The sequence below is a fragment of the Castor canadensis genome, chromosome 9, assembly GCF_047511655.1.
Source record: "Castor canadensis chromosome 9, mCasCan1.hap1v2, whole genome shotgun sequence".
In the NCBI taxonomy this organism is placed as follows: Eukaryota; Metazoa; Chordata; class Mammalia; order Rodentia; family Castoridae; genus Castor; species Castor canadensis.
Window position 1 is genome coordinate 21649252 of NC_133394.1, and position 23282 is coordinate 21672533.

Genomic DNA, 23282 nt, shown 5'->3' on the forward strand with positions numbered 1-23282 from the left:
CCATTTGGCAACCCCAGTAAAATAATGGGTACATGGTGTCTGCCCACACAATAGGAAGGCCACAACATTGCCCCAATGAACCTGAAACTAATCAGGTCCCCACTCCAAATATAAGTTCATAGAAAACAGTGGAGAGAAGCAAATTAAATGAATCCCAGGAATGCAATCAATCACATTCAACATACGGAAAACTTACAGGACAAATGACCTGATTTCTTTAAAAACAATAATATCATAGGAGAAAAGGCTGTGGGAGGACTGACTGTTATAGTTTGAAACTTAAGGGACCTATCAGTCAATAATTTGTGGACTTATTTGGATGTGGATTCAGAGAAACCAATTATTAAAAGATATACTTATATAAACCAGAACATTTAAAATGGATATTAGACATTATCAAGTAATTGCTGTTAATGTACATAACTATGTTTTTAAAAGACATTATCTATTACAGGTATTACTTAATTATTAATGGATAAAATGATACAATGTCTGGTATTTGCTTCGAAAACTCCAGCAAAGGAAAGAGGTGACAGCTACATAAAATATGATTAGCTACTTGCCGATAATCATTGGAACTCTGCGATGGACACACTGTGGGTCCTTTTGAGGATGTCTGAGGCTTCATACAGAAAGACTTACCCCATCCTTAGCTTTCACCAGCAGATCAAAAGTGGCTGGATCCCGTTCCCTGTCGATATCCTGCAACACGCAGATTCGCCCATCGTGTGGGTCAATCTGGAATGCTGGAGGTGCCTTGTCACTTTGGAATCCATCATAAAGAGAATACTCAACAAAGCCGTAGAGCCCCGCATCTGCGTCGGATGCTTTTACCTATAAGACAGGAAGTTGATCAACAATATGACAGAAACGCTAGCTCTGCTTTTCAGTTGATCATGAATTATGGTAATGATTGGCCCAACCAAGCCAGCCCCCTAGCTACTCACAAAGCATGAGTTTTGGTTTTCTCTCTCTCCTCTCTCTCACCTTCTCTGACAACTCTGTCCCTACTACCCTCTTCCCTCAGAGAGTTCTCCCTTTCCATCTCCTTTGCCCAGTTCCATACTTTCAGGTGATCTCTGAAAGTCTGCTGTTATCCAGGCTCAACAACAGGTGTTTGGTTTTTCTTTTTGTTGTTGTCGTTTGCTTTTCACTATCCCTAAGTGGTCTCATCCAATCTCAAGGGTTTAAAAACATCCATACAGCTTTAAGGACTTCACAACAGAAAGCTTTCTATTACCTAGGCCTTGGATGAGTTCAATATGTCAACCCACCCTTTGAGAGCAGCAAGACAACAAAGAAATCAAGAAAGTAAGTGCTATGATTATAGAAATGCAAGTCAATGACTTGGATTCATCCTAGAGTGTGAGATGTGTGTCTCCAGGCCAGGTTTCCTTCTGGAAGTAATGCCCCAGTCAGCACCCTACACACTGTGCCAACTGAATACTGCATGACTTGCCCAGCAGGTATGTGAGCAAAATAGGTGCACTGATACAGAGACCATGGCTGCAGGAGGACAGACACTTGGTTCTTATCCCATAAGTGCCATTTATGCTAGCAGCAAAACTGTGCCCAGCAGAAAGGATGGAATAAAAGGAATTATAGAAGCACTTACTTATCCTGACTGTTGAGTTATATGTACAGTAGATGCCCCTTATCCAAGGGGGTGCACTCCAAGACCCCAGTGTGTGACTGAAATTGAATAGCACTGAACCCTATATATATTGTTTTTTCCTATACATATAGATGTATGATAAATTATAACTTATAAGGAAGAAATTAAGAACAATAGAACAATTATAACAACATATTGATACAAAAGTTGTGTGAATCACCTTTCTCTCTCTCTCTGTCTTCCTCTCCCTGGCAAGGAAAGAGAAAGAGAGAGAGAGAGAGAGAGCAAGTAGCAAACACAGTGTGAGTATGCTGGATAAAGGAAGGAGGCCAGTGAAAGGTCCTTGCATCGTGGGAAGGAAGCCAGTGCAAGGTTTCAGCACGCTAAGAATAGCAATTCAAAACATATGTTTACTTCTGGCAGTGCTGCAGAGTCCTGGGCCGAGTTGGACAGCAGGTGGGATAGAGGCAACCTTGGAGCAGCACTTAGGGGACACAATGAAGAAACTATCCATCATTAGGGTCCTGTGCACAGATTCACAAGGACTTAATCTGAACTGCTGGGGGACCCTATCAGATGAGCATGCTGGGGTGGTATCAGTTCTAACCCAGCAAGCAGCTAAGCTAACCTCTGACCCCACTGATATTCCTGTGGTGTGTCCATAAACATGCTGGCATCACAGTGGCAGTTCAAAAATGGCCTCTTGACATTTCATGCCAGTTCTCTAGCAGTCTGTCATTGGGACCCATTCTACCTAGGCTAGTGATCTTCTAACATTATTGAAGTTCAGTGGTTATGCACATTTGACACTTTTCTATTTATATGAGTAAGTTGTAAGAGAGAGGGAATGCATCCAAATCTGATGTCTCGTCACTTCATCTTGAAAAAATGTCTCCAAGTCTCCTGACCATCCTCCAAAGCGAATATGCTAGGTCATGTGTGAAACCTTTCCAAATACCTGTCCACTTCACATATATGTGGTGGTTCCATCATTGACATAAAGTAGTAACTCCTGAGCCCTGTGGCTTAGCTGAACCTTCTATTCCATATTGTCAAATTCCAAGTGGCTTCCAGAAAGCAGAAAAATAGATACAGTGATGACAACTGGAAATGAAAGAATTGAACAGATCCACTCAGAAAGCCCAATATCTAACTAATAGCTGTTCCAGAAAATGAGCAGAGAACATGACAGAAAGGAGCAGCTATTTCTTTGGGTCATGATGACAAATATTTGCAAGGTCCCCAATTCACTTTGATAGAGGAGAAGAAAGATGGAAGGGGCACTTTGATCTCAGCCACAAAGTTAGGACAAAGTTAAGTTCACCAGAAAGAGAGAGAAAATTAGTTACATGGTTCCAACTTCACTGCAAGGGAAGCTGGGAAAACATCACATGTTTCATGGAGATATTTGATGAAAACAACCATCTCTGCCACAAGTGCCATTTAGTCTACACCACATGAAGCAAGCACGTAAGACTGTACAGGCACCCACACAGCCTCTACTATGCAATGAAACTTAAGCAAATGGAAAGTTAGACCCACTACCAGCCTATTGCCAGATTACTTTTGAACTTGAACTCTGGCAGTCCTGCATATCAGGCTTTTGGGAGGGAGAGGGAAAGCAAAATAAAGACAATCCACATCACCTGCATTTTTCCTATTATACTCATTTAAGTCTAGATTGGAAAAAATATATGCAAAGTCCTTAATTATATACCTTAATTATAATGCTTCCTACTTGAAACTCCATCCTTAAAACATGTTCAGCAACCAGGTTCTTCTTATGTCCCTTTCTGTCCTTTCCTGCAGTGCTATCTTGAGCTTATAATTAGAATCTGACTTTGAGGCATATTTGTGTAGCAACTCAGTGGTTCTCACATGAAGACATTTGGCATTGCCTGGGGGTATTTTGGGTTGTCACAGTGGGGGAGGAGGTTCTACTGGCATCCTGTGGGCTGAAGTCAGAGATGCTGTGAAATTTTCTCCATGCACAGGACAGACTCCACAACAAAAGGCTCACAGCGTCAGTAGTGCCTACCTTGAGAACTCCTGTGCCTAAGGAAACCCCTAACAATTCCAATACTATTTTCTGCCTTTCATTGTCCATTGTTTCAGCTGATCATGTAGCTTTTTAAATTTATCTTCACTCTCATCTTCCTCATACTTTCTGGCAAAATTATTCATCCTGTACAACCAGCTAACATATTTGTAAATTATTTTTCTCATTAGATGGGCTGAACCAGAAAACCCACAAATTCCCCCCACTACAAAGAACTAACCTCCCAAACCATTTGTTATATTCCATTCTGACAGCTGTTAATAATTGAGAAACTTTAAGTTCCTAAAGACAACAAATATATCTTCTAAAACCGTATGGTGATCTCAATAACTCTGGCTGAATTAGAAGACATGTACAATGAACTAAATTCTGAAATTCATTCTCTGTCATTGATAGAATATATGAACAAGTGTTCATATAACAAGTTTCCTTGTTTTCACTTAAAGACCTTTTCTAATCTGGACTTTTAGCAGAGCAAAATATGAGGAGTCAAAAGCAGAATAAGTACTGATCACCATTTATGTTGGGGGTTCAGATTCTACCGCCATTATCTCATTATCCACCACCATTATGATTATCTCAGAATCATAAAATAAGAATGTATTCCTCTCTGTTTTTACCCATCTCCTTAGAAACACTGACCTACTCTTCTCTAACAACATATTCTACCTATAATCGTGGGTCTTGAATGCCTGGAATTAAACTGGAATTTTTAAGAGGCTTACTTTGTCCAATATCCATTGATTGAGGCATAAAATTTCAGGCAATTTGAAAAACAGAAAGTGGAAATGGCTTTTTCAAAGTTTCAAGAGGAAATCTTGATTAGTAAAGAAGCTCACTAGACCATTTGTCCAGACATGGCTATTTAAATCCAAGCAAGAAGCAACTGGTCAAACTCCATGATCACAATCTCATGGTGAGAACTGGGCACCTGAAAGAGACCTCAGGAGTTCACTCCCAAGTCTACTCACAGAGCCACATCCCAACACTCTCAATTCCTTCCTGGACTCCTTACCTTCATCTCAATTTATCTCTTTTAGATTAAGATGAAGCTGATGATTCTAAGCTTATTCCAACTCAAAACTATTCTCCCCAAGTCTGTTTCACAATTGCAATGAAGCCAAGATAAAATTGCAGAATACTGATATGATATTAAGATGAGCCTTATTCTATTATTAGCTTTCTGAAATGTAAAGAATTTTTGTCACTTGGCCCATATTAACATCTGGGTAAGGATTTCTCCCTATCAACATCCATGGTGACAAATTGAGAACACTGTCTTTTGAGAGCATGTTTCCATGGATATTGATTGAGAAAGGCCTTGAAAGTGGAAATACACAGACTTGTTTTTGTTAAGTCCAAACACTTGTTCATGGTTGCTCTATTAAAAGCTGGAAATAACTTTTAAAATTTAGTTCATTGTATTTGTCCTCCAATGCAGCCATTGTTTTAGAAGACTATAACATGGTTTTAGAATTACCTGTTGTCTTTGGGAACTGGAGGATTCTGAACTGTTAACAGCTGTCAAAATGGAGCAAATGCATGCCCCTCACCAGAACAGTCCTTGTCTACCTGAGGGGGTCTCCTTACCAACAGTTGTGGTCAGCCTTGTGGCAGGTTACATGCCCAGCTATTCAAATCAACTATACCCAACCCAAAAGGCATAGGGTGACATTTTGTTGTAACATTACTCCTTGCCTACTGCTAAGCAAGTATATCACTTAATCCAATGAAGTTTTTAAGAGAAGCTTTGGAGTCCCACACTCCAAGAAAATGAACAAACATAAAAAGTCCTAGGAAACAATGGCAGCACTTTAGATGAAACTTTAAATAATCCACTTTATTTTTCTTTATAACTTACAACATTTCTGCCATGAGCCTGTAGCAGCTGTTTGAAGAAATAAAATTATTGACACAACACCTTCATCCATCGAACTTCAAGTAGAAAAGAAAATGAAATCAGGATATAACTTCGTACATTTTAAACACTTGGCCAGCCACTGATCCTACAGCTATATTCCAGTGGAGGTTGGATTTGGCATTGAGGAGCACAGTAGATGAAGGTACATCACTCTCTGAACACAGTTGGCAAGTTTACCAACAACCCTGTCTAAGAGTCAATGTCATCCTGTTGTCCACTTCCATCCTGACTTCCAATCAGTCCGCAGTCTTTCACACAGTTAATCACTCCTCTTATTGAACATGTGTCACACTGTGACACAGGGTAACCCTCCTCCTTACTGCCTAACTGGTCTGCCTCGGTTGCCTTACTGGCTCTGTGGTTTCTCCTGGGCCTCTGAACACTGGGATGACTCAGAGCTCAGTCTTGGGACTACTTCTCTTTTCAATCCACACAGACTCCTTGTGGGGAGCTTCATGGTGATCCCCACATAAATAGATATGTCAATGTCCTAATTCCAGCAACTTGTGAATATTATCTAATATGATCAAAGAGTGACTACTAGCTTCTCTGTAAAAGTGGGATTAATTAAAAGATTTTGAGAGGCGACATTCATCCTGGATTACCCAGGTGGCACTAAATACAATGACAAGTATTCTTATAAGGGAGATCTGACAAACAGACTTGTTGCTACAAGTCAAAGCACACCAACAGCCATCAGAAGCTAGAAGGGACAAAACATAAATTCTCCTGAACCCCCAAGGAGGCAAGACCCTGCCAGCCTTAGGATTTTTAGTGCCCAGAAATGTGATGAACAATAATTTTCATTGCTTTCAGCCACCAGATGCCCTAGGAAATGAATACATTTCCTGAGTGATATCATCCTACGTTGATTTTTAGGTGCACTCATTTCTACTTTATGCTGCATTATATATTTTTACTTATTTGTTTGATGATAATTTCTTGAATTCTGGCATTTAAGCTCCAGAGCAAGTGTTATACTTATCTTGCTCCCTTGCATCTCCAGCACCCACAACATTGGTGCCTGGCTCACAGTGAGAGGTGCCAGGAATGTGTGTTGTATGCATGAATGAATTGAATACTATACATGTGATGTAAGCACACAGCTAGGCATCGTGGTCCACACCTGCAATGCCAGCTCTCAGGAGGCTGAGGCTGAGGGATGGAGAGTTTGAGGCCAGCCTGGGCTATACAGTGAAACCCTCTCTCTCAAAAAAAAAAAAAAAAAGCATACTTAAGAACAATTTTTATGACAGTTCTATTTGACCTGTGAAGGACATACATAAGAACAAATGTTTTATTACACTTATCAAGAACACATTGTGGAATAATTTTTATTCCTAAAACAATCCATTAACCAAGCTTTATCGTCATAGAATAAAACTTGTAATGTTTTTTTCAAAGCCACCAAACCACTGCAATTAAAATCAGTTAGGCAAAAGAAGATGAAAAAAGAAAAATCTCAAAGCATGTGGTCAGAGACGGAACTGTGTTTCTTCATACATTTAAAAATATATCTTCTGATAAAGCTATTAGATGAATGTGCTGAATATGTAGCCTCAAGTTATAGCCAAAAAAAAATGTTATGGTAACATGATTTTGTTGCTTTAATTGAAGAATGAGATTAAGAAACCACTAATTCTGCTACTTAACTATTGTCCTTTCTCCATGATCTTAAAACAGCAGCCTGAATGAATGGGGCAGGACAATAACTTGTCCTTGGAAATGCTACAAATTAACAATTAAAAGGCGTGATCTAAAAGAGAACTGGCAAGCAGATTGATAAGAGCACAAAAGCAAGACTTGCCACAGATTCTGGGAAAACTAAATTTTTTTTATACATGACAAAGGCAATCACTGAAGAATTGTATTTATCCACAGCAATTGCTAGAAAAATTGCCAAAGTGCATGGAGGAAAAATCAAGTTTGATATTTCCTCTCACTGAAATAAATTCTACACAGATACATTGAGTGTAAGTAATGAGATCATACAGAGCAGAAATATATATATATTTCACTGGCCCTTGTCCTGGAAAGAGTTTTGAAGGCAAAGAGGATTTCAAAACTAGAACAATGGACAAACATGACAAAGGAAAAGGCCAATACAATGACCATACAAACGTAATCATCCACTATGTCAAAAATGTTAAGCACATAACCTTTAAAGGAAAATTAGGCATGATATCTGCAATATATCATTTGTGTGTCAATGTCTTTACTATAGAAGGTTTTAGAAATAAAAATGATACTGATTGCTCTGTACCAAAAAAAAAAAAAAAAACCCAAAGGACATAAACAGACAATTCACAGAAAGATAAGTATATCTAAGATATTCAATTTCAACAGTAAACAAGTTAATGAATAAAATTTTGTCTTGCAAATTGGCAACCATTAAAATAAAATATCAAGTGGTAGGAAAGATATATCAAAAATATACTCTTTTTATAACCTATATGGAAAATATCTTTGTTTTTATAATATACATATGTTAAATATTCTTATAAGTCTAAAAATATTCATCTCCTTTGAATCACTATATCTCTAGGAATATAGGTAGAAAGATATTTGTATAAAATACATATAATACAGTATTATTTATTCTAGAATCCAAATGTCTAACAGTATGAGTTGTCAAATAAATTGTAACTCATTCATGAGATAGAATTCAAGGTAGCCATGCAAACTGTATGTTTAACGATACAATAAAAATGTCCACAATATTGTGTTTAGTAAGAAACAAAAATGGCTGAAGGCATATGGCTCAAGTGGTAGAGAGCTTGCATAGCACGCATGAGGCCTTGGGTTCAATCACAAAAAAAGGGAAGGGGAAGAGCGCAGGTAGAGGAGGGGAGGAAAAGGGAAGGGAGAGGAGGCTAGGAAAGGGAAATAATGCAATTTTGGCCACTTAAGTCCAGTGCTTATTAGAAGTTCACTTGGGAAGATCAATTTAGTATCCATTCTTCCCTGCCTCTATATTTTACTCTTATAATAAAGATAAAAGCTAAGTCACTTTTTAAACCACCTACACTATTTGATTGAGTCTCAGTCAAAATACTTTCATGCTTTTCTTTTCATTTTTACTCATTCTTTATATTTACTACTAAGTATCATTGGAAAACTAAAACTGAAAACATGATCAAATACATGACCCAACAGCTCTTTTTTGGAGTTGATGCTCAGGGCCTTGTGCTAGCTATGCAGGCACTCTACCACTTGAGCCACACTTCCAGCCCCCAATAGCTCTTTTGTGAAGAGTCTTCTAATCTCGAATTTAACTCCACCCTGTGCACACACACAAAAATCAAAGGAAAAACAGGCACTGTGCTAAGAGGGATGAAAGGAAGTTAAGGTTAGAGAAAGAGAATAGATCCCCAGTCACAGCCACCTGGAATGAGTCCACAACTGACCTTCACCAGTGACTTCAGTGAGTTCAAATCTTCCTCCACAGGTAAGACACTCACCCTTGAAAGAATAATTAATTCATACTGGTGGCACAAAAGTTTGCCAATAGCTGATCTGTCGATTGATGCTTTATAAATCGTACTTACCTTGATTTATTCATGCATTTCAGTGACTAGAACTACACTGCTGATACACCATAACACTGTGTCAAAAGAACAGATAGAAATACTGGTAACATCACCACAGTCACAACAGAAAGTGGGAGATGGGAAGATTGTGGTGTGAGGTCAGCCCCGCAAAAAAGTTAGCAAGACTGCCTCAACAAACAAGTTGGGCTTAGTGTTGCACTTCTGAAATCCCAGCTATACTGGAGTCACAGGAAGGAGGATTGAGGTCTGAGGCCAGCCCTGGCAAAAAGTGAGATTGTATCTAAAAAAATAAACTAAAGCAAAAGTGGGTGGAGGAGTGACTCAAGCAGCAGAATGTTCTGTGGTTAAACCAGTACCACCAAAAAAGAAAGAGAGAAAAAGAAAAGGAAAGAATGAGGGAAGAAAGAAAGGAGGGAGGGAAGGAAGGAGGGAGGGAGGGAAGGAGGGAAGGAGAAAAGAAGGCAAGGAGGCAGAGAGGGAATATAATTATAAAAAACTGGTTGGCTCAACACAGGTGTTCAAAAATCAACTCACTTGATATCACTAGTAGTAAAATACATATGTACACACACCCCAACACACAAAGTTACCCAAAATATACCTACATGACCTTTCATTTCCAAATACACCTGAAAATAGTTTTGACTCCTACTTGTGCGAGTTCTAACTACATGGGTTTCAGGGTCTCTTTTTAACTGTCCATTACTAATATTAACAGTGTTTTTAACAAGAGTAAACCTTGTTTGGTCCATCTGATCACCCATCGTGTACACCTGTCATCTGTATTATTTTCATAAACAATATCTCAGTACAAGTCTGATGCTCAGGACTCCATCATTTCCAAAAAACTTACTCTCCATAACTGAACAATAGTACAATGAAAGGGAAAATTCATGTTTCAAAAAGAAATCAATCCAGGGTGGAGATGTTATTCAAATGATAAAGTGCCAGCCTATGAAGGTGAGAGAGCCTAAGTTCAAACCCCAGCACCCCTGAAAAAATACAAAAACAGAAATATAAAAAAAAAATACCCAACAACAAAAACTCAATGCGAAACTGGATGCTTTCATAATATTCTTACTGATAACTGGAAATGTGAAGAATTCTATGATTAGAGACATTTTGTGCATGCAGAAATGATATTGGATTGAAAACACTATATGTTTAGCACAGGTGTTCACAATGTCCAATCCACAAATCCTTAAACGACAAACACGTTTATGAAAGGATTTGTGCTAAATATTTCCCCCCGAGGTTTTCATGGCCCTGAAGTGCTATTAGAAATTTCTTGGCCAGTATGAAGCTGCTAGGAGGTTTGGTAGAAGAACCATACTTATTAAAGCTGACCCCATGACTTCACAATGGGATTTATTGTCATGTATGCCTCATACACTGACGTCAGGGCTTTCAGACTGCTGAGTGAACGTCTCCCTTTCTTTCTGTATTCTCTGCTTCAGCGAGCTCATCAGGTGCACTGATCTTAAATACAGCCTACAGGAAGGCAGTGCTGACTTCACATCTCCAGCATGAACCTTCCTCTGGACTCCAGATCTGCACATGGAAGGATCTCCACGACTGCGTGCCCACTAGGCATGTTTCATGGGACAGGACTAAAACAGAACTTTGGGTTCACCCACTCCCCCCACAAAATTATTCCTCTCTCACTCTTCTCTAGTACAATGGCAACTTCACGTACCCTGTGCCACAAGTTGAACATTGGGTGACCCTTGTGCTCTTTCTCCTAGCCTCAAGAAAAACTGCCCAGAAAAACAGTTGTAGATGCTAGGGCATGGTGGTACATGCCTGTAATCCCAGCTATTTGGGAAACAGAGGTAGGAAGATCACAGTCCAAGGCCAGGGCAAAGTTAGTACTAAAACCCCAACTGAAAAGCACACTAAAAGCAAAAGGACTGGGGACATGGCTCAAATGGTAGAGTACTTACCTAGCAAGCATGAGGCCCTGAGTTCATCTCCAGTACAAAAACAAAGCAGTGGTACAGTAACTGTCTCTCAGCCTGGAATGTGCTAATGATGCTAAGATACTGAGTCAGATAAGTACAGGCAATTAAACACATTTAAAATAGTGGACTTCAATGATAACTAAACTCTGATCCATATATTTTTATATTATCTTTCAGATTGGAAAAGATGAACAAAGTTGACCAAGTCCAGTGTTGATTATAAAACATCTTCACTTTCTGATTAAAAAAACCTAAACAAAATTAAAAGTTCCATCAAACAGTTAACTAATTTGTTAAAAAGAGTAAAGTGAACTGGGTGTGGCACTTCACACCTGTAATCCCAGCACTCAGGAGACAGAGGCAGGAGGATTGCAAGTTCGAGGCCAGTATGGACTACATAGTGAGATTCTGTCTCAAGCCAAAAAATAAAAATAAATAAAACAAATAAAAATAATTAAGCAGATCTAAACTGTACACACATAGAAAAATAACCAAGATGTATTTAGCAAGAACAAAAGTTGTAAAATAGGCACAGCAAAATCAAACATTTGAATTTAGAACACAGCATGTATGGCTGCAACCCTCCTGCTTCTGGGCCCAGAGCCTCCCAGGGTTAAGCCAGGAGAAAGCTTTTATATTGATCCTCAGGCAGCAAGGACTCTTCAGCATACTGTGACAGGCAGGCCACCAAGGGATCACTCCATGGAGAAAGGTCTGAACATTCCTTGGGTCTTTTACGCCACCCCCACTAGATGAGCACCTTCTTCTTCCACCTGAGCACCTGAGCCAACAGGTCAACAGAAGAATTACTGATGTCGGGCTTGCAAGAGGAGACCAAATACTGAAGGAAGAGAGAGAGCTTAAAAAGACAAAGGAATGCTTCTCTAGTGCAGTGGCCATATGCAAATGGGATTGAAAGTCAAGGCCAAAGGCCAGACCAGATGGGCAGCTTGTCCAGGCACCTCGTCTGACTTCTCAGCACCTTCTTGACACCAGATGATTGATGGCATCACAGCAATCCAAAGCAAAAGGTAATTCTCCACGTGCAGGGGCTCTGTGTTCCCTGCAGAGGGCAAGAATCAGATTCTCCCCTCCCTGCAACCACCTCTGCTCCTCCAATGAGAACAGCAAGAGGTGCAGGCCAGGGGCTACGTGACACTCCTTGCCTGCCAAAGCTGAAACTCATTGCCTCTGCCCAATATCCCAACTCAGCATCGAAGACTGTGGGGAGCGGATTACGAGAAGCTTATGAGAACTTGACATAAGCACAGCTGGGCCCAATAAGTGCAAAATGCAGCACAGCTGCTTTCCTAAGTTGTTTACATCCACAGAAGTAGGAAGGCAGCTTTCTCTTGTTACAGTGTCCCTCCCTGAGAACTGTTGCTCACCTTCTTGTTTATCACTGGGTATAAAAGACCCACTAAAGGAGGATGTGGAGGCTTTTTGATGGGGGATTTTGATTGGCTGATGCTGTTGCTGGCTGTGTGTCTCCACCAGAGCAGCTTTCTGCACTGAGAACTTTGTACATAGGCTTTAGAAAAGCTATGCTAAAGAAAAGCTAAAGAGAACATGGGACAGTGCAAGTCAGAGGGCCAAGACTTTAAGAGTTATGCTACTGCAGGTTTTAGACGCAGCTGCTGTTGTTTGTCTGCAAGTCTGAGCACCGAGACTTTAAGAAAGCTAAAGAGAAAACATGGGACAGTGTGAGTCTAAGAAAAGAGACTTTAAAGAACAGAAAGGAAGAATAACTTTAGAAATGAGGTTTTAAAGAATAGAAAAGAAGCAAGATTTTAAAGAATTATAAAGCAGTAAGGCCAGCACACCTGGCCCCAACTTTATGCATGTATGTCTTCTATTGTTTGTTCTTTCTGCATCTCCAGTCACCCCCAGGTAGGTCAGGAGAACCAGGAGCAAGAAAAAGCTCACTCCAGAAGACCACTGTGTAGTTACACAAATTTTTTATAAAATAAGAATCTGAGTTTTACACCCCAAGCTACTAGTCAGTGCTCTCTCTTGGGGTACAAACATGTGAAATGTTCACTTCTCAAAACTCTTTGTGAACATTGTTTTCTACTGAGTTTGCTTTCAGTTGTATACCCAAACCAGATTCTGGGTTGTGTGGTTGTTAAGAACAACCCTAATCCTGAAATACCTGTATAGTCTAAAGAGGAGCTGGTTTGGGGATTTTCTCCCAAAGGATTCTTGTTTAAATTTCTCCTTCTCTTTGGAGCATAAGAATCACAACTTAGAATCAGTTGAGCTTTTTTTTTAGTTGTACCTTTCTGTGTATGTTTTGCAAAACAAAGAGATACCTGAAGTTCATGCACAGAGGTCTTTCCATTGGAAGGTTGCATTCCCAGACAAAAACATAAATAGGTTCACTCTAAACTCCAGAGAGACCCCTAGGATTGAGAAAATCCCAATGAAACAGACAAACAGTAGGAAGGCCAAGTGAACAGGTCAATGATATAAACTTAAGGGCTATGAGTTCAAATACGGACTCCAATTTTCAGAATCATAGTTAATTGCTTCAATTTTCACAACTGTAAAAGGATGGGAGTCATAGTTGACAAATGTTAAGGTTTGGAACTTGAATTCAGTTTAGCATCTTTGCTTCCCTGGAGGAAAAGAAGGCTAGGCACATGGGTCTCACATGGAAGCATGGGCGGCACTGCTTTGCTTCTAGCCCCCCAATAAACTACCTTTGCAGAACTGGGTATTTGTCGTAAATATAGGAGTTAGGGGATTTTGTATACATTCAGTACTCCCTTCCTAAAGACCTAGAGGAAAACATTCCCTCAAGCTGTAGTGTGAGGGAAAGCCAACTGCTGCCTCTCCTGAGTATTGGGACTGGTTCTAGCATAGAGCCTATGACTCCTACCTCTCTCTGGAGTCTATACCAGCTTTAGCACACACGCACAATCCTTTACAGTCTTCTTCCAGGGACTAAGTTCTTCCTGACTTCATCTTTCTGTTCCATTCCTCTTTACTTTTGCCTAATTTCTTTAATTTTATTTCCATCTTATTGAATTAGTGTAGCTTTGTTATGGTCTTTATATTATTTTTTAAATAAATGAAGTATAAAATACATCAACTTAATGAATATTAGCCAACAGAAATGGATGTTACAAGCATATCAGCTATATAATCAATAACTGACCAAGGAATGTAGGTCTTGAAGACATTTTAGGTGAGAAGAAGTCAATGGTTTGCTCTAAGTATTCATGTCTTCCACATACGAAGGCCATTAGTGATACTAAATGATCTGTTAAGCTAAAAAGCAGTATTTTCTGTCCAAGGTGAATAAGTCAACTTACTGTCACTGTGACAAAATCCCTGACATAAGCAACTTAAAAAGGAGAAAAGAGTCTGCTTGGCTCAATTTCAGAGGTTTCCATCCATGGTTGCTTGGTTCCATCACTTTGGGCCTGAGACAAAATTGAGCATCATGGTGGAGATCACATGGTAGAACAAAACTGCTCACCTCATGGAGGCTGGGAAGCAGAGAGAGGAAGAGAGGCCTGGGAAAGACATAGCCTTCAAGGGGACACCCCCAAGAGACTATTGCCAATGACACCCCACCTCCTAATAATGCCACCCAGCTGGCAACTAAGCCTTAAGCACATGGCCTGTAGGGGACATTTCAGATCCAAACCATAACAGAAGTAATGCTAAAGAGTTTTTCATTGTGTCACAGGCCAATCTAACTTTCCAGTTTTCCAGAAATGTTGCACCAGTCTACTGTTTTACCATTTTAGCCTTCACCCAGACATGTTACTTTCATGACCTTGAACTCCACATCACCACTTCCAACAACATTCCAGAGACCCCCAGATTTAACTACATTATATCTTCATGGTGTCTTCACAAGGGTGAGGAGTGACTCCTAGGTGACCTTAATAATATTTATGCATACAAATATTTATGAGGTATATATGTGATAATTCCTTAGACTCAGATACACCCATACCCAAGAATTCAAATATCAATCTGAGATTTATCATGAAGTTCAAAACACAGTTGACAAAAACCAAAATTGCAGCCATCTTCCTAACAAGGGGTCAGCACCCAGGAAGACCGCAGCACCATCAACACCTTACTCTGGGCCAGACTATGATAGTACGACAAATTTTGTTCTTGAAAGGGACCATGCTTTAAATCAGCACTGCTTCACTCATATAGACCTGAAAGGCCAAGGCCACTGCATAGAAGTTGTAGCTTGTGGCTAAGCAGCTCTGAACCCTAGTCTTCTATCTTAGCAGCTACATGATCTTGGTAGCAACTTACCTTCTGTGTGCATCAATCTTGTAAAAGGGGAATAACTCACCCCTGAACATGCCTTCAGTTACAAGTAACAGAACCCCAAACAAAACATGCTAAACAGTAAAGGAATTTATTATGCCTCTTGTCAAGAAAGGGAGTTTTAGGACTTGCTAACTCTGTGTTTAATAATCTACCAAGGTGCTATATCCTTCTACTCTCTGGCCATTCTTAGTATGTTGGCTTGTTCATGTGGGGCCATGTTGCTCTTTGGTGCACACATCATTTGCCAATGACAATATCCAAAGGTGGAAAAGAGAACATGTTTACATTGCATCCATGTTTTAGAGCAAGAAAACCCTTTCCAGAAATTCCTACCAGCTTTCCCCTCAAGTGTCAGAATTATATAGCCTGCCCAGACCCATCAATTATTTAGCAAGGCAAAGTAGATCACTATGATTTCATTAGCCAATTACAGTCCATTCCAAGTAGAAGTGCTAAAAAGAAGCCAGCTAGGATATTCCCACTCGGAGAAAGGTGAAGAAAATAGGAACTGTATAGCAAGAAAGAAGGAAAGAAGGGAGGGAGGGATGGAAAGGAGGAAAGAAGGGAGGAAGGGAGACTGTTTTTCAGGCAATTATTAGATTTTCCCACTCTACTTCCTGGAGATCTTTTCAGTTTTAAGTGAGATACTGTGTGTCAAGCTCCTAACACAACACAGAGTCACCAGAGCAACAAAAACAAATGTTAGCTTTTTTTGTGCTATTAAGGGCATTATTTAATGACATCATTAAGTATGGGTACCACTTACTGTGTTTCACACAGTGTACATGACTAACTTATTTATTAGTTTTTGCTTTATTACATCCCACCTTGAGAATCTGATTTTTGCCAACATACTATGTACCTGCAGGTATATGTGTCTATGATGCTCACTCACACACCCTTCTCTACATGAGCTCAGCTGAAGGTTCTGGGCCTTCTGATTGCCATCAAAAAAAGCCCAGGTGAAAAATCCTTAAATAAAGTGCACCCTCAGAACAGGTCTTTCTTATCCTCATGCCCTTTCCCCAGTTGTCCCCTCATGGCACTGTGATTGCTGTCACCATAGTCATAAGCTTTGCAAAGACAGACATCTCTGTCTCATTCTCAACTGGTTGCCACTGCCCAGCACTGTGTCTGATCCAGCACAGGCACTCAGCAAATAAGGTCCCCCACTCCAACAGCAACAGCTTTCTTCCCATTGACCAAGTTCCATTTGTATATGGGGATGGAGTCAAATTTAAATGATGAGTTAAAGTATTTCCAAAGCCCAAGCAGACTTTCTGTCTAATGCAATTAGCTTTAAAACTATTGCACAAAGAACCTCAGGGGAGGTTTATTGGAAAGTAGTCAAATATCCTTAATAAAGAAAGTGAAAAGAATGAGGAATTACAGTAATGAGAGTGGCTGAAGGAGAGGAAAGAGCGTAGAGACCGAAAGCACTGCTTTATTGGCTAGATTTTTCTGTGTGAGCAGTGCACTGACATTCTCCATGTGCTTTCATTCAGCTTAAAAAAAATTGAGGAGTTATTGAAGGGAAGAATTCTTATTACCACTTTATAGGTTAAAAAATTGGGTGACATAAACATTTATCATTTTCATGGTTCTACAGCATCCTGAGTTGAGAAGAAATCAAGCATAATTAACTGAGGCCACTCTGGGATTTTCTTTTCAGATCCAGTCTGCTTTAAGAATGCCTGAATTCCTTCTCAAATATTAGTTCTATGCCTGTCTGGTTCAATACTTTCTCCTGGGCATGTAGAAAAGTACTTGGCACACAAAAAGAACTCAATAAGTATGGAAGAAAGGACAAGAAGAAGGGAGGGAGGAAGAGAAGGAGGAAAGAGGGAGGGAGAGAGAGAAGATGGGAAGGTTGGAGGGAGGGGAGGAAAGGAATGAAAGGGAAGAAGGAAGAGAGGAATCAAATGAATCTTGCTCTTTGCCATGTGGCGAGGGTCCACACAAGCAAAAGAGGCCTTCAGTTGGCCAAGGCTTCCTATGCTTGTTTGGTAATTCTGTCTGATTCAGGGGTGAAGTATTAGCCAGCCCACTTGGCCACCAATCTTAAAGCACATTATCTAATCTGCTCTTATAGTAATCATGATAACATCACAATTTTAATTTATTAACTCTGGGCACCTTTTAATTGGCCTTGAACTCTGCAAAGGAAAAGCATTATTGAGCCCCCAGTGACATTACTCTGCACTCAAAGTTTCCAAGGTGTCCCTAAGCCCTCTTTACAGCCTACTTCCTCTTGTTTCATTTTTAATACTAGTCCCTGTCAAAATGCAAAAGCCACAGTTTCACATAGTCCCTGCTCCAGGGTGTGCCTCAAGCTATTCTCTCTGAGAAATTCCCACTCTCTCCACTTCAAAATGATCAGAGCCTACTCATAATTCATTTATTTCAATTGGGTCCTTCAGAGGCCCCGTGCAATTGCTGCCTCTCCAGCAAGCTTTTGCTGATGCCCTCAGATGGAGTCATCCTCCTTCCCCCGGATTCTCACAGCCACTTCCCTGTCACATCCTGATTCTGAGTGCTACGTATTTGATACATTTTATGTATTGTATGTCATAAACTTTCCTGCCACCGTTTCTTCAAACAGCATCTGAAAGAACTTGTGGGAATTAAATAGCCCCAGAGAAGAAGACGCAGCCCTCATGAAACTCACAGCCTGAGCAAAAAATAAGAGCCATGACTGTGTACTTACATCCACGAGGAGTGGAGGAGCTACAGGAGCAAGGTGGTATGAGCTGAGTAGAAAAGGACATTGTAGTACGAAGGGCAGTAAAGGGTGTCCTTCATTTTAATAGCATCAGAAAGCCCATCAAAGTTGGAACAGTTATGTGAGTGAACATTTTTTAAGCAAAAAGATTCTGTTTCTCAAATACTATCTAATTCACACATACCATTTGGGCTAGGGCTTAATGACTATTTTTTTCTCTACTTCTGTTATCAAAATCTTTCATAAGTTAAGGCAAGAATTTGAAATAAAGTTAGTCTAGGTCTAGGATACCCATTCTAAAGTTAAGAACAGGACATGTTTGTAGTTTCTAAAACTGGTCCAGTTTAGGACGTGGGCTCAATTTGAATAAAAGATTACATCTTCAGAATAAAACAGTTCACTCATATTTCTCATGCTTTTACCAAATATTACTTGCTTTTTCACAACACTGTGACAACCCTTTGATGGTATAATGGTGCTGGCAAAGCTTACACACGATCAAATTCTTAGGCAGGACTGCACTCCCCACTCACACCTCCATCTCATGGGGTCAAAGGGGAAACAGACTTATCAGCCTGGGCCCTTGGTAGTTGGGGGCATTTTGGGGCCTCCCAAAACACATCATCTTAAGAGGAGATTTGAGTTCTATGAACTATTTTATGATATCTGTCTTTTGGGAGAACTGGGAACAGAAACTGAGCTATAAATGCTAGCTGGTCATGCCTGAAAGCAACTTCCATTTTCCATTCTGGATTGATTTTAAAACATGGTATCATTCCTGGAACAGTTAGGAATCATTCAGCTTTGACCTACCCACCCTTTCCCTTTACTTTTAATCATTCCTCCAAACCAAATGGCATGCAAGATTTTAACATTAAAATCTGCCAAAAATATGAAAACTTGTAAGCATCAATCTGTTAATAGTTAGGGACATTTTATGGAAATAGATATTTTAAGTACCCTGCATTTAGGGGAAAAAAGTGACAGAGAACACATTTTCTGACAGATGCCTCATCGCTGACCCCAAAAATGTGTGTTAAGGTGTGGTGGTTGAGAACTACTGAACCGCAAAGTGTGACAACAGAAGGGCTGGGATTGTGGTGGGTAAAGGCAGGAAGGTATAGGAAAATGAAGAATAAAGTTTCATTGAATGAATAATAAAGTGTGAATAATAAAGTTTCTTTGAGTGCTTATGTTCATAAATAAGCCTCATTTTTTGTTTGAATTTGCTATTTTTGGTATTCTCAGGAAATAAAAATCGTATTTGATGGGGAAAAGATTTTAGTGGTAAGAAGCAAATTCAAGGCCAGTAGAGGGAGTTCGTGGCAAAGAGATTCATACACCAAAGCTGAATTTATGACCTACACCGTCTTTAGTGACTGAGCAGTACACAAAGTAAATTCCAGCTGTGCCCAGAAGGTCCTGCTGAGGTTTTCATAACTGTGAGCCGTTTAGAACAGCTACAGAAATCTAAGGGTCCCTCTGGGAGCAAAGGACCAGAGAGGGAATTTCAAGGAACTGTCAACAACTTGCAAGAGCACAGAAATACACAAGGTGTTGCACCCTGCACAAGCAACCTGTGAAGAAACCACCAGGGTTTTTCACTTACAAAGCATGGAAGATTTGCTTTAAAGCAACCAAGACTTCAAGACCACCTTTTCTGTAAGGACCCTGCAGAATTTCTGTCAAAGGCCCTTCTAACCCAGAAACCAGAAGCAAACACTACACTGCTTGGTACCCATCCAAGCTATTTCCACTCCCCATGGCACCAAGGAGGTTGCACTGTTTAATGGTTACAGAGGAGAGTTGAAAATGCTTGGGTGTGCTGCCTGACATCCTTACAAATCATAATCTTCATATATCTAGTTTAAGCATGGTGACATTTTCAACAGCGACACAAATCCACTGAAAACCAGAAAAGAAAAATGGAGCTCCTTGCTTTGGGCTTTCTTGAATGAAGTTTCTGATGGCTTCAAAGAATTTCTTCAAAATTCTTCTTCAATATCTTTGCCTTTCCCAAAGCTCCATCCTCAGGATAGCAACCAAGCCCTTTCCTCTCTCCTATGCTACATTGGTCTCACAATTGTCTCTTGGTTAGACACACTGCCACCACGCTGCTCTCCGCCCACCCCCTCCACAGTCCCAACTTGTGATCTCCCCAACTGCACCCCACTCTTGAAAATGAAAAATCCATTATTTCAGCCCCACCCTTTCCCTCTCAGTTATTACAGAAAATTTTATGTTCAGTGATGCATTCATCATCAGGTGCAGGTAGAGGAGTCCTGACTAACATACATGTCTGTGTACATGTGTATGCATGTGAGCAACACACCAATTAGTACACCTAACATTTCAATCACTCACTCTTTCTCCCAGTCTCTCCCCCACACTCCATAACCAAACACAGTTCTAATTTGCATTGCCATACATTAATTTTGCTAGCTCTTAACTTCACACAAATGAAGTCATGTGTGCTTTATTTCTGGTTTCTTTCACTTGACAAAGGTTTTGAGATTCATCCATGTTGTTCCATGTTTTAGTAGTATATTCCTTTATACTGCTGAATAGTGTTCAGTTAACTTTATTTATTATAACTTATTTTTCCACTCACCATGAATATCTGCTCCAATTTAGGGTGATTACGAATGAAGCTGCTATGAACATTCTTGTACATCTCATTTGTAGACATATGCTTCCATTTCCTTGGGTAAAAATCCAGGACAGGAATTTCAAGGTCATAGGTGTGTGTATATTTCACTTTGTAAAAACTACCACATAGTGGTAAAACGTTTTACCAGCAACATGTGGGAATTCTGATACTCCACATTCTTCTCAAGATTGGTGCTATCACTTTTTCATTTTATTCATTCTAGTGGATGTAAAGCATGGCTATGATTTTAAATTTCATTTCCCTGATAATTAATCAGAGTGAGTCTTTTCTAATGGATTTATGACCTTTCCTATATTCCTTCTCTCTGTGTATGGAGTAGAGTGTTTAAGTATTGTGCCCATTTTATTGATTTAATATTTTATTATTAATTATAGCAATGTAGCAAATATATTCATTCTCCCAACATGTAACTTGCCTTTTCATTCTTTTTTTTTTTCCAGCACTGGGGTTTGAGCACAGGGTCTTCTGCTTATGAGGCAGGTACACCACCTACCACATACCTAGGCCTTTGCACTTTAGGTATGGTCTTGCATTTTTCCCTGGGCTTGGCCTCAGACCACCATCCTCCTACCTATGCCTCCTGCATACCTGGAATTACAACAGGTGAGGTGGCACATGATCTTTGAGATATTGTGCTTTGAGATGGGGTCTATATACTTTTTTTTTTTTTTTTTGGCTGGGGCTGACCTTACCCTATGAACCTATCTCTGCCTCCCAAGTAGCTGGGGTTACAGGTGTGAGCCACCACACCTGGCCTTAATTTTCTTAATGGTATGTTTTGATAAGCAGAAGTGTTTAGTGTTGATGAAGTTCATTTTTACTAGATTTTTTTCTAGTAAATTTCATTATTTGTCCATTTCATGTAAGTTGTCAAGTTTAGTGACATAAAGTTTTGTAAAACATCTTTTCAATATACATAGATCAGCAATTACATCCTCACTTTCATTACTGCTTTTGATAATTTTATCTCTTTTCTCTTGATTATTCTTATAGGGGCTTATCGATTTAATTAATTTTTTTTTTTTGGTGGGACTGGGATTTGAAAAAGATTCATACTTGCAAAGCAGGTGCTCTACCACGTGAGCCAATTCCTCCAGTCCATTTTATTCTGGTTATTTTAGAGATGGGGGGGTGTCTCATGAACTATTTGCCCAGGCTGGCCTCAAATTGCGATCCTCCCAATTTCCATCTCTCAAGTAGCTAGGGGTGTAGGTGCCCAGCTTATTAATCTTTCCAAAGAACCTTTCCTATAGTAATTTTCTTTAATTTTATGCTTGCTTTTATGTGAATTTTTCTTTATAATTGCTTCCCTCAATTTAATACTTTGCTCTATATTACACCTTTTTATATAAGCATACAAAATACTATTTCTTTATATTAACTGCATCCCACAAATTTTAATGTTAGGTTTTTATTATCCCTAGATACAAAATATTTCCTTTCAATTTCTTCTTTGACCCACTCCTTTATTTAAAGGAGTGTTACTTAATTTTCAAATACTTAGGGGTTTTCCCTCAAAATCCTGTTGTCACTGATTTCTAACTGAGTTCCACGTGGTCATGGCACATAGCCCATGACTCAATCGTTAAAAAGGTCCACACTTCCTTGTCCCAGCCTGTGATCTACACTGATCCTTCCATGTGCAGTTGCAAACATACGTGTTCTGCAACTGCTCATGAAGGGTTCTATTGGTGCCACTACATCAAGTTGAGGATACAGCAGTTCAACGTTCTGGGTTCTTTACCCTTCTTTTTCCTTTCCTTTCCTTTTTCTTCCTTCCTCCTCCTCCTCCCCCTCCTCGTCCTCCTCATCTCTTCCTCATTCTCTCTCTTTTTTTGTATCCTTTTTCCATCAATTACTCATTTCTTTCTTCAGATTGTTTTTTTTTTTAAACCCAGATATCCCTTTCATTGCTAGTTTCCATTTAGATGATTTTTAGTCTGTAATTTTTGCTAACCTTCCTATAAATTTCTTTCTTGGGACCATCCCTTCCTTTAGGCTGTCTTAAAGTCTCTGCTACATCTAACATTTGTGTTGTCTTGCCATCTATTTCTCAGGTGTTGATGATGGTCACGTTTTCCTGCTTCTTTACATGTCTGTTCAGGGTTTTGTTGTTGTTGTTGTTTTCAGTGGGCACTGGATATTGTGTGCCATACATTGTGAATAGCCTGTGTAGAGTAAATTACAGAGGTTTAGACTTACTTTGTCCCAAGGGCATGGTCCTTACTTATGTCTATAATCTCAAAACAAAGTCCCAGTTGTTGAACCAGGTCCTCCGCTTCAGTGGCTGAACTCCAGCATCTCTTAGCACAGACAAGCTCTGGTTTCCCCACAGCAAGTGCCCTCTGCTGTACCTCCTCAGTCTTACATTCAGACAGCCGAGGCCTGGGCCATGGGCCTACAGCAAACACACAGAATCTGGGACTCTTCTCTGATCAATTCCTTTTCTCCAGCACTCAACCCACAAAGGTTAGCAG

General features: G+C 39.8%; 1 protein-coding gene across 1 annotated transcript in view; it reads right to left on the reverse strand.

Moving 5' to 3' along the window:
* Positions 1-23282, reverse strand: part of Dchs2 (dachsous cadherin-related 2) — a 246551-nt gene that overhangs the window by 123794 nt on the left and 99475 nt on the right. Inside the window, exon 2 of the mRNA XM_074041332.1 lies at positions 643-834. Coding sequence (XP_073897433.1) covers positions 643-834 — 192 coding nt within the window. The remainder of the gene's footprint in view (positions 1-642; positions 835-23282) is intronic.